This window comes from Hyperoodon ampullatus (assembly GCF_949752795.1).
Source record: "Hyperoodon ampullatus genome assembly, chromosome: 2".
NCBI lineage: Eukaryota > Metazoa > Chordata > Mammalia > Artiodactyla > Ziphiidae > Hyperoodon > Hyperoodon ampullatus.
This window is the reverse complement of record NC_136915.1, coordinates 159,135,667-159,147,429: the sequence shown is the minus strand read 5'-3', so window position 1 is coordinate 159,147,429 and position 11,763 is coordinate 159,135,667. Positions and strand designations below refer to the sequence as shown.

At 49.8% G+C, this 11,763-nt stretch overlaps 1 protein-coding gene across 2 annotated transcripts; it reads right to left on the bottom strand.

The window, feature by feature from the left end:
• Positions 1 to 461: 461 nt before the first annotated feature.
• Positions 462 to 8,569, bottom strand: GLUL (glutamate-ammonia ligase; the record flags this gene model as incomplete). Of its 2 annotated transcripts, XM_079728430.1 has the most annotated exons (7): positions 462 to 2,157; positions 2,739 to 2,938; positions 3,143 to 3,270; positions 3,682 to 3,828; positions 5,426 to 5,587; positions 6,885 to 7,063; positions 8,559 to 8,569. In XM_079728430.1, the coding sequence occupies 7 exons, from the start codon at positions 8,567 to 8,569 to the stop codon at positions 1,839 to 1,841; spliced, it is 1,146 nt and encodes a 381-aa protein (XP_079584556.1). In that variant the 3' UTR covers positions 462 to 1,838. The 2 variants fall into 2 exon arrangements, with proteins under 2 accessions (XP_079584556.1, XP_079584557.1); XM_079728431.1 differs by lacking the exon at positions 8,559 to 8,569 and having other exon boundaries at positions 5,411 to 5,587.
• Between the last annotated feature and the right edge of the window lie 3,194 nt (positions 8,570 to 11,763).

Genomic DNA, 11,763 nt, shown 5'->3' with positions numbered 1-11,763 from the left:
GCTCTGGAGCACATGCAGGGGACGGTTGGTGTTTGTACCCTACTGCAAAATTCTAAGGCTGGGATATGCCTTAACCCACATATCCAAATTCCCAAAGCATGGGAAAGATCTGGTTGGCAACAAGACTCAGGAAAGATTTTTTTTTTAATTCCAAGAACAGGTAAACCTGAACTTACTTTGCCTCTTTTAAAAAACTCCCCTTTTTTGGTAGTAAAAGGGAATGAAGAGGCACATAGGGATTTAAAAGAATCACAAAGAATCAAATCAGAAGAGATCTTCTAAATGTTAGGTTGATTTATAAGAGCTGCTCTGGGCAGTTAACACAGTTTGTTTACAGTGAGTAGTTATCTATCTCTGAACATACTGTATGTACATGGCAATTAGTTGTTGTCATGGTAAGAAAAAACCATAGCCTGCCTGCCGCAGCCAACACAAAAACAGCCAGAAACAGTAGGGGAGACGTAGGGACAAAGGTGGGGTTTTTTTTATTATAAAAGAAAAAAAAAAAAAACTCAGGAATCTAAATAAAGGAAGGGAATATTTCACACTCAGAGAATAGACATCAGGACACAAAATTACAAGTGTTTTGACTCCAGACCTGTCCTCATCTCCTCCATCAGCAGACATGGGAAGGAGACAGCTGAAGCAAACAAGCAATTCTGTAAAACAAAGACTTAGAAACCCTACAAATATGATTAAAATCTAAACTTGTTTTGCTTTAAAAAAAAAAATTTTTTTTAATATATCAAAAGGCCTGCTTTAGTGACATGCTAGTCCCACCAGAAAATAACCCCCAAACCCCCTTGTCAGTAACATGCTCAAGTTGACCAGCCAACTCATATTTCCAAACCCCTGTGTGTACAAGTACGTGTGTGTCTTTTGAACCAAAGCCCCAGGGCTCAGGTGACTGCTGCTGCTCCCGTGGGCTGACACAGCCAACCCGTGCCAGCCTCCCCAGAAGGGTGAGCAGGGCAGAGAAGCCCTGAAGCGGTAGTGAGGGGATGAGAGCCCAGTAGCCAACTTATCAAGCACCCCGCCCCGTCCCTCCCCCCGAAAAGGAGACCAGACTACTCAACTCAAATTTGGCTCCCCGTGACCAAGAATGGTTTTTACTTGCTAAGGAGAAAACACACATTTATCTGCACACCCGTATATATAATTTTTTTGTTTTTACATTTAAATATAAAAATACTACTCTGCTTTGTGTTATAAATGGAGGACCAAACAACATGGAACTCTTTCTTTTAAGGTAGGGCTATCCATCCATTTATGCTGAGCTTGTCAGGGCATTTAGCCCCAGGCAAGGGAAGCACCACACTAGGAGATCTAGGGCATTTTCCCCCCCTTCCTTCTCCCCTAATTCTCACTTTTAATAGAAAGTTGGTTATAACCTTATAAGTAATGGAATTTCTCACCAAGAAAGGGAAATCCTAACCTTACCACAGAATCAAGCGCCCTGCCCCCCACTCAGCTACGACGCAGAGAAAGTACTCCCCCTCCCTTCACAAATACTATGCTTTCTGTCCGGATAGCTATGCCTATTGGACAAACACACCTGATTAAATGGAAGCAGTGGTTATGTTTCCCCAACCCCGCCCCGACTAACGCACTAGAAAGCTTCAGTGATAGGAAAAAAAATGGGGGGGGGGGTAGGTGGGTGTGAAGAGATTAAGAACTTGACCCCTCTATCCTGGCCAAAGAAAGCAAGAGCGAGGAATAAAAAAAGACCTTGACATCCCGCCCTTTGAGTTAACAGCTATTATGACAGGTGAGAGGGGCGAGAGTGGCAGCAGGATGTAGGATTAGGAGGGGTTTTGACGGCTGCAAGTCTAGTCCACTTAGTTTTTGTACTGGAAGGGCTCGTCGCCAGTTTCGTTGAGAAGACATGTGCGGATAAGGGCTTCTGTCACCGCAAAGGGGTCACAGTTGGCAGAGGGGCGACGGTCTTCAAAGTAACCCTTCTTCTCCTGGCCGACAGTCCGGGGAATGCGGATGCTAGCGCCACGGTTGGCCACACCGGCAGAGAAGTCGTTGATGTTGGAGGTTTCGTGGAATCCAGTTAGGCGCCGGGCGTTGTCCAGGCCCCCCTTGGGATCGTAGGCTCGGATGTGGTACTGGTGTCGCTTGCTTAGTTTCTCGATGGCCTCCTCAATGTACCTGGAGGAGACAGTTAAGATGAGGGTCCAACCTGCCACCAGGAAACCCGCCCTTCAAGGGCAGAGGAGCAGGTGTGGATCCAAGAATGGAGTGACTCATCTACCAAAGACTGTTTTCCAGGGTCTAATTCACCAAAACATGGCCCCAGGAGAACAAATTCTCCACAAGGGCAGCACTTTGCCTTGTAAACTGTGTCTCTTAGTGCTCAGAAGAGTGCTAAACATGCAGTAGATGGCATTTGTTGAATGAAAAGACCCCAATCAAGGACTTTCTTTCTCCCACCCACAGGCATTAAATTCATTCATAAGCCTGTACTGTTACTAATTTAGTTCTTACTAAAGACTTTCAAATGCATTCATCTGTGTCAACTTTCCCCTATCACCATCCTTGAATCCTACTCCTAGAGTATTTTTTGGGTACTTTTCAAACAGAAACAAAATGACAGGATCAGAAGACAGTTTTTGAAGCCAAGGGGTAAGGTACGAACTGAGAAGGCGGCTTACTCATCCCCAGTACATCAAACCCTTGGCAAGTATTCTTGCAAAGAGAGTGAAACGGCCCCAGCAGGAGGCGGCACTCACTTCAGACCATTCTCCTCTCGCATGGCCTTGGTGCTGAAGTTGGTGTGACAGCCGGCACCATTCCAGTTCCCAGGAATGGGCTTAGGATCAAAGGTGGCAATCACTCCGAAGTCTTCACACACACGATGCAAGATGAAGCGGGCCACCCAGAGATGATCTCCCATGTCGATTCCTTCACATGGCCCTATCTGGAATTCCCACTAGAGAGAACGAGAAGACTGGCCTTTAAAGCAAAACCCACTGCTCACCCCAACCCAGAAGCTCTGACACATGCACCCTTCTCACCTCTACTCCAAGCCACCTTGAGGACTTTGGGTTAAGGAGTGGGGCTCCATAGCAGCCCTTGCTAGCAAAAGTCCCCACTCGCCTCTAGGTGGGGAAGGTGACAGACTAGAGCCATTTACCTGGGCAGGCATGACCTCGGCATTCGTGCCCCCGATCTTGATGCCGGCATACAAGCAGGCCCGGTAGTGAGCCTCCACGATATCCCTACCATAGGCTTTGTCTGCTCCCACACCACAGTAGTAGGGACCTGCAGAGGCGTCAAGATGGAAGGTCAAGAGGCAGGACACCAAGAAAATTCCTATCTATGTGAGATGCACGGTCCAAAGTCAGAAGTCAGAAAGCTCTCAACACTTGCTCTCTGGAATCACCATCCCTGCCTTCACCGGGAGGTGCAGGAGTGGAGTGCAGGGGGCCCTCCTGGCCACATTCTCAGTAAGGCCAAAGGTTTTCCCGCAATGTTAATGTCTCAACATCCACGTCTGGATTTGGGTAGCACGAGGGCTCTCTCTCTTTACAGTATTATTTCAGCCAATCTCAGGGATACTCCCCTAGCTTTTTGATCCACAAGGATTCACTCCCATCTCTGGAGAGAGAGACTTTCCTTGCTAATTAAGCACTTGGGGAGGAGCAAGATTCACCCCTCACCAAGGGGACTTACCTTGGGGCCCAGGGAAGCCATTGGAAGGCCAACCAAAGGGATGCCCATCTGTGCCCATGAGAGTATATTCCTGCTCCATTCCAAACCAGGGGCGCTGGTTGCCCACCATGTCCATTATCCGTTTACAGGTGTGCCTTAAATTGGTCTCTAGGAAAAAGAAAGAGTCAACACACTATTAGAGACATATGGACAAATGTACCGAACCCCAGTGTTGATGGGAAATACTCCTTGGACTCCAGGTACTTGAGATGTTGATTATAAGCTGAATTGACCCAGTGTTAACCTTTCTGTGCCCCCGGTCGGTGTAAAAGGGGACGATAAGAGAAGCTATGATTATATATCTGCAGGGAGACTCTCAAAAGGCTTTATTTATAACTAAACTGGGTTACAACAAAGTCACATGGGAGTGGATCCAGAACAGAGCAAGTTTTCACCTTATCTGCAAGCTGGCTCCTTCCCAAATACCAACTGTCAGGCACTTAAACCCTCTATTCACAAAAGAATTGCTTCTAGCTGTCAGACTTATTCCTAGTTTCTCAAGCATTTAGAGCCAAATCTACAATTTTTATTGAGAGAATCATTTGCCTATTAAGAGCCTTACATTCCAGGTGAGCAGATAAAGTGCTAAGTTCTACAGCACTGGTTAGTACAAAAAAACAAAAATAAAATAAAATGCGACGAGCTCAACTGGGAACAATTTCTAACCCAGAACAGAACTTTATAGACTCATTATGGCTGTTTCACTATGTCCCAGGAACCATTTTAAGACCTCTACGTTACATCAAAGAAAACCCCCAACTTCGTTTTCCTAACAGCCCTGAGGTGGGTATTATGAGTCTCCGTTTTTACAAATGAGAAAATGAGGCTCAGAGATGGTAGGTAGCCTGCCCAGGGTACAGCACAAGCAGCAAGGTCAGGAAACCCTGCTTGTTGACTTCAGAGCTCAGGCCCTTTACCACAATTTGATAATGCCTCTCAAAACAAAGACAAGTAAGGTCCAGAGTCACTAAGTGACTTGCCAAAAAGTCTCACTGGCTGAGTGTGGCAAGAGACTTCATGGAAGTGAGACTCCAGCTGAGCTTAAAAAGGTGAATGGTGGAGAACTGGGAGCAATGGGTATGCCAGACAAAAACCAAAGGTGCAGTTACAGCAAACCTCAAGGCAAACGTATGTTATCAGTGAACCAAGATGCTCTTATTTTAGTCAGTAGACAGAGAAAGAAGACAAGCTCTCTGGAATGAAAAGGCAACCAATATTTACCATACAATTCTTCTCAATCATTTGCACATATTAACTCAATTAATCCTCTAAACAACTTTATGAGACGGATTTCATTATTTTCCCCATTTTAAAACCGGGGAAGTGAAAAGTATAGGGGAAAAATAACTTGCCCAAGTTCATACCAAGTAAGTGGCAGATCTAGAACTCAAACCCAACATTGTAACTTCAGAATCTGTGTTCTTAAAATCTACAGGCAGGAGGACTGTGACATGTGGCACTCCCCCGGCAAACAGATTTAGAAGAATCCAATGTCATTTTATGGAACCAACAATGGGAGGATGGACCATACAACCTCTCTGAACAAGGAAGTTCAGGATGGAGAGGTCCATGTCCAATCCTTCAGACTTCTAAGACAGTTCTGAGATAAGCTCGTCTTTCCAATACCGATTTTGGAATATCCTCTCCCGCCCACCTTTACAATTCATGGATTGGGGTGGGGTATCCATACCTATCCTATACACACCTGCAGGCTTTCGGTTGTACTTGAAGACTTCACAGAACACCAGCTTGTTGGGGTCCTTGCGGAAAGGGTCCCGAAACATGGCAGCAGGGACGAGATACATGTCACTGTTGGAGCCTTCGGATTGAAAAGTACTAGAGCCATCAAAATTCCACTCCGGCAACTCTGGGGTAAAAAGAGAGGGGGAAATTATAGTTAAAATGCACAGGAACTTTTCAGATCTTCACAAGATCTATACTCTCTTGTCCGGAAAGCCAGTGAGGCATGCATGACTGCCACTATTAACATGCAAACCCTGATGTTTGCAGATAGCCCTACAGTCCTTCCTATCTGAGTTCCAAGTAAGACTATTGCATCACTTTCCTAAAAGAAGTAACAGTCACAAGAACAACCTAAGAATGACGTTTCCTCTGTATATAAGTCTACTGGACACCAAGGACACAAACTGGATATCACCAGTCAGTCAGTCCTCATTTAAGGTATTGAAATAGGAGAAATAAAGACTCTCTGACAGCCAACTGTGTTGCTTCTTTCTCTAATTCCTCCCCCCACTGTGTGATGGACCGTCCTAGTTCAAGTGGTGTCCTTATTTTAACAGATGAGGAAACAGACACTAGCCGGATGACTTATTCAACGGTGCTCCCACATCACTTATCCACACTATGTTTTAAAGGCCGGTTCCTTCATCACTCCAGTTGACTATGAGTTCTCCGAAGGCAGAGACCAGACTCTCACCTTGTATTCCCAGGGCCTATCTAATACCTGCCACATAGCAGGTGCACAGTATATGCTTTATATTACAGTCATTCATTCATTTGCTCAAATGTGAACATTATCAGAGGAGTAACCTAACCTAAAAGTAGGTAAAAGATGATGGACCACGGTCCCTTTCCAGAAGGAGAGCGGCTATGGTTTGTTCTAGACCAAAAGAATGAGGCTGTCACAACTCATATAATAGCTCCTGTAGGATAAGCAATCAGCCAGTTTAAGAATTTCCAGAAGTGGCATCAACTAAAAACTAATGAGGGCTGGTCCTAGAGACCAGTTTAGCGTGTTTGTTTTGCATGTAGAACCTCAGTGACACATGAGTCTGAAACAGCATTCAAAGAATTTGTAAAGTAGATGGCATAGTCAGGTTAGAGCGGTGGTTTTCAAACTGGGTTCCTGGCAGTACCTTAGGGCCAATTACGTAGGACTGCCCAAGTAAAGAAAGTTTCCAACCCCTCTCTCCCCGAGACTTCGTCTCTTTTCCTTCAATATGCTGGCTTACACGCAAGATTTCATTTAAATGAAGGGGTCCATTGCTGTTATGCTTGGAGGCAGTGTAGGAGCTTAATGTTGGTTGAATGAAGTCTGAAAAGTCCCGCCTTCGAAAAGCTTTACAAACAGAGGCCAAATCTAGTGGCTCGGTCTCGGGCTGCCGCCCACCCTCATGCTGCTCCCACCCAGCTCAGTCTCTCACCTTCTATACACTTGGGCTCACAGTCCAGGGTCCGGGTCTTGCAGCGCAGTCCTTCTCCAGTACCATCAATCCAGATATACATAGCTTGGACTTTCTCACCCTGAGGCAGGGACATGTACACCTGCTTGATGCCTTTGTTCAAGTGGGAGCTCGCTGAGGTGGCCATGGTGGAAGGTGTTCTGGAGAGAGACAAAATAAAATAAAATAAGAACACCAACTCCAAACAGATCCTCTGACGCAATAAGGACAATTAAATCAAGAAGCAGAGAGAATGGTGGCCCCTCCCTTTGGAAGTCACACACTCAAAAGTACAGTGCATTTATTTAACTTGCTTTCAGGGAGATTAAACTTTTATACTAGACAAAAGTCTCCTTATAAGCTTCCTCAAGCCAGAATCTAAACTTGTGAGCACTAAGCTCTACTTTTTGCAGTTTATCAGAGGTAGAGGAATTGTTTCATTCTTCACACTAAGATACTAGAGGGAGAAAAAAACCCCAAAACACAATGAAGATACAAAAGTTCTGAAACAGAAAGTCTGCCGAACAGACATCATCTCCAAGTAAAATCCAGCCACTGAAAGGCTCGGCTGCTATGATCTCTAGGTTAAGTCTTCCCTTTTCCTTACACCCCAGAGGATATCTCAGTAAAAAGGCGTTTTGAAGATTCCTCCACCCTTCCAAAAAACAAACACCCACCCCCCATTTAGTTGGTAGGATGAAACAAGGGGGCTAACTAGATTTAAGAGACTGGTGGCTTCCTAGAAGAACAGCAGTTATTACAATTACCAAGATGTAAAAATAGCCAATGCAAGTTGGATTCTAAGATACACGATGGCATAATTTGCATCAGTCTGAGGCAAAGTTCTCACTTCAGAGAGGAGATTTAAGTTTGACCAGATTCCACCAGAGAACTTTTCAAGTAATTGAGAAATTCCCACTTCTAAATCAAAAAGCTCTGGGGTTTCAAAAGCTGAGGCATGCTAAAAACTGGGAGCCTCCACCGCAAAACCCCTGAAAGCAGAGACACTGAAGCCACAAAACCAAACCTCAACATTAAGAGGAAACGTTCTACCCCTCCCTCTGCTGTCGACAGCCCAGGGTGGCTGGAAAGGGAACACACTGTTCTCCTCCAAAGACTTGGGTAACTTTCTGAAGTACAGTGGCAAAGTTTCTATGGGCAACCGTCCATGTTTGCCCAGCTGAAAACATAACTGCTTCTCCCTCCAACAGCCTCACCCTTCCCCCACACCCCACCCCCCGAAAGCGGGGAAGCTGTCTGTCAAGCAGTGTTAGCAGACAACCACTACCTTTGCCTACTCCCTGTAGAAGACTTGGTCAGTCAAATCCCACCCCCGACGCCCATCCTACCTTTAAAAGCCAGAGGGAGCAATCCCTGACCCTTTCAGCTCCCACTAAAAGCTAAAACCCGGTCTCTGGCTTTCGTCCCCAACCTGTTACACCTCCAATTTCAAACCACGCTGTCTCCCTTTAAGCCTCGGATCCTGCTCTTTTTGGTGATGAGTTGCATGCCAACAGCCTAGTCTACTGTATCAACTCGTGCCGCCGAGGTGCCAAGATTACGTGGTGGGTGCTGGGAGGGATGGGATTCTGCAGTTTTTAGCTGTTGCTGCAGCTGCAGTGGGAGCCGGGGTCCTCATCCCTGCTCCTCACTCACCCCAGCCACATAAGGTCAACGGTATCGATGCCCTCCTCAGCCTTTCTCCTTTTCGAGTGGCGTTCGCGCCTCTCGTGGGTCTCCGGCTCTCGCTGGTCCAGGCACCGGCGCTTTCTAGGCGAGGGAGACGGAGAGGGAGAGGGAGTTGGAGAGCGGTCGGGATCGGACCGGGACGAGCAGGAATGCGAAGGCTGGTGGGTCAACGTCTCGATCTTGACCCGCGGTTTCTCTCTGGCGTTCACTGAGTAGGCGACGAAGCCGAAGCAGTTGGAGGGGGACCCCGAGGACCGAGGCCAGGTCGTCACCTTCGTTCGTGGTCGTCTTCACGGATTTGCGGCCAGGGGAGGATCCCCGCTTCCCGCCCCCGGGGTGGTTGGGATAATCCACTTTGAGAGCAGCCCTTTCCCACAGAAAGGTCCCGAAAGTCGGCGCCCCGCCCCTTGGGCCCCCGTCTGGATCTCAGGGCCTAGCCGAGGGGGCCATCCCTCTCCAAGGCCAGAGCTAGGAGGGGCGGGGGATGGGGACATCCGCCAGCGGGACAGCGGGACGCTGCTGCCCCTGTCCGGCCGGCCAGGCCTCTCCACCGCCGCGCCCGCCAGCCATGCCGTATCCCGGGCTCCCCATTGTTCAGTCACAGGGGTAGGCCCCCGGGAGCCCGCGGCGGGAGCGGGCCGCAACACAGACGCTCACTGCCCCTCGCCTCCGCGCAGGCGGCGAACCGCGACGACCGCCCCAGGGCCCGCCTCCGCGGAGGAAGAGAGCGAGGCTCCAGCAGGGGACCACTCCATCCACCACGCACACCACACGGCCGAGCCGGGGGCGCCGGGCCCGGGCAGTGCCTCCACAGCTCGCCCTGCCGAGCGACCTCCAGGGGCGGCGCTTCGGGCTGCAAGCAGCTGAAGGAAGATCAAAACAACTCCCCGCCCTTCTCGAAGGCCTGGCGACTCGCGCGCCCCGCCATCGCCGACCCAGACCAGCCGGGAGGCACGGGCGGCGGAAGCAAGCGGGAGGGCCCGCAGGCCGGGGCGCAGAGTAGAGGCAGGAGGTGGGAAGGGGCCGAGCCGAGCTCAGCCGATCGGTCAGAGCACGGCGGCTCGGGAGGCGGCGGGGGCGGCGCGCGACACTTCCGACCCCCCCGGGCCGGCCAGGCGCTTACCTGGGCGGCGAGCAGGCGGCAGGGTGGGCAGGCCGCGAGAGCGAGGTGCGGAGAGGAGAGGCGAGGAGGCCGGAGGAACTGCTCACACAGGCGGCTCTTGTCCCATTCTCGGCTCTGCAGGGCCTTCTCCGATCCCGCACGCTTTATCGGCAGCCGGGGCCGCCCCCGGCGCCCTGATTGGCTCCCAGAGGCCCGGAGCCCGGGCGGATCAGCTGATGCGCGTCTCGGCAACTCGGCCATTGGGCGAGCCGCCGAGCGGGCGCCGCCGGGGTGGGGGCGAGACGACCCGGGAAAGAAAGAAAGGGAAAGGGCGGTGGGGGAAGGGGGTGTGGGGGAGGGGAGCGAGGAAGGGCGGGGCGGCGGCGGCGGCGGAGGACCCAGTGCCTGCCGGGAAGGACCCCGTCGGCTCGGGCGGCCGCGCAGCCCCGCGGCGCCCCCGCCCGCCTGGCCTGGGGTCGGACCCGCAGCCCAGTATTGCATTCAGGTCGGATATTTTGCGGGAGAGTTCTCTCTTTTACTAGGTCACACTGCACGCCCCAGAGCTCCCAGAGGAAATTCTGACCCACGGGCACCCACTTTTGCCTTTTGTTGTTAGAGAACCCCCGGCCCCCTTTCCCGGCCCTCGGGTCAAGTTTGTGAGGGAGCTCGCGGGGCGGGGGAAGCCCTGGGCTTGCCGCAGCCGTGGCCAGGCGTGGGAGGGGGCGGCGCAGACAGGGGGCTGCCGGAGGTAGGCCTGGAAGAGCCCCCTCCCCGGCTCTCTCGGCGGGTTTGGGGATGTGAACAGAAGTCTAGGATCTCACATTGGTACTGAAAGTGCTGTGTTTTGTCTCATTCCATAGAAGGGATCCTGGCGGGCGGAGACACAAGTCGGGAGACCTGATTCTGCCTCTGCCACACCTGAGGCAACACTCGCAGCCTCTCTAGGCCCAAGTTCCCTCATCTATAAATAAAGTGGGACTTCCCTGGTGGTGCAGTGGTTAAGAATCCGCCTGCCAATGCGGGGGACACGAGTTCGAGCCCTGGTCCGGGAAGATACCACATGCCGCGGAGCAACTAAGCCCGTGCACCACAACTACCGAGCCTGCGCTCTAGAGACCGTGAACCACAACTACTGAGCCTGCACCCTACAGCCCACGAGCCACAACTACTGAGCCCGTGAGCCACAACTACTGAAGACCACGCGCCTAGAGCCCATGCTCTGCAATAAGAGAAGCCACTGCAGCCCGCGCACCGCAACAAAGAGTAGCCCCTGCTCTCTGCAACTAGAGAAAGCCCGTGCGCAGCAACGAAGACCCAACGCAGCCAAAAATAAATAAAATAAATTAATTAAAAAAAATAAAATAAATAGAGCGGTTCAAGAAAGGACCTTAAGAGTCGCCCATCAGATTTGAAATTCTGTTCAGTAAAGCGGTTCAAGAAAGGACCTTAAGAGTCGCCCATCAGATTTGAAATTCTGTGTGCAAACTGTTTCCCGAGGACAGCTGAAAGGAAGGTGAAGTCTTGGCATCTCTTCTTTGAAGCTCAGGGTATGTCAAAAATTTAGAATTCCTGAAACGAATTCTGTCTGTTTTTGTTTGTCAAGTAATTTATTGCACGTTTTTGTAATATGGAAAATGAGAATCAATACCCCTTCCTCCTCTCTCCTCGTGGCCTTGCTATGATAGTTGAGAAAACGTGTATTGTGAACACAGTCTTGAAGTGGATGCTTGTCAACAGATACACAATAATTATATATATGTATATATGTATACAACACATACACAACACACACGTGAATATAATGTTTTCGTTGCTACCAGTGCTATTACTTGATCATACTATTTTTATTTCCTGAATCCATCTGAAGGTGTCTAGCCTTTATTGCATCTTTCAAGAGCCCCAGTATTTGAGACTTTGAGGTTTTCTGTTTGAAGACTAAGAAGTCATGTTTCCAGGGCCTTTGGAAGAGAAAGGGAAGAAGTGTGCTCTTCTGGTTATTTTTTGTACCACAAATATGGAAAAGAAATGTTGCCTGTGACCACACACACATAGCTTGGCTTCTTTGGTCAA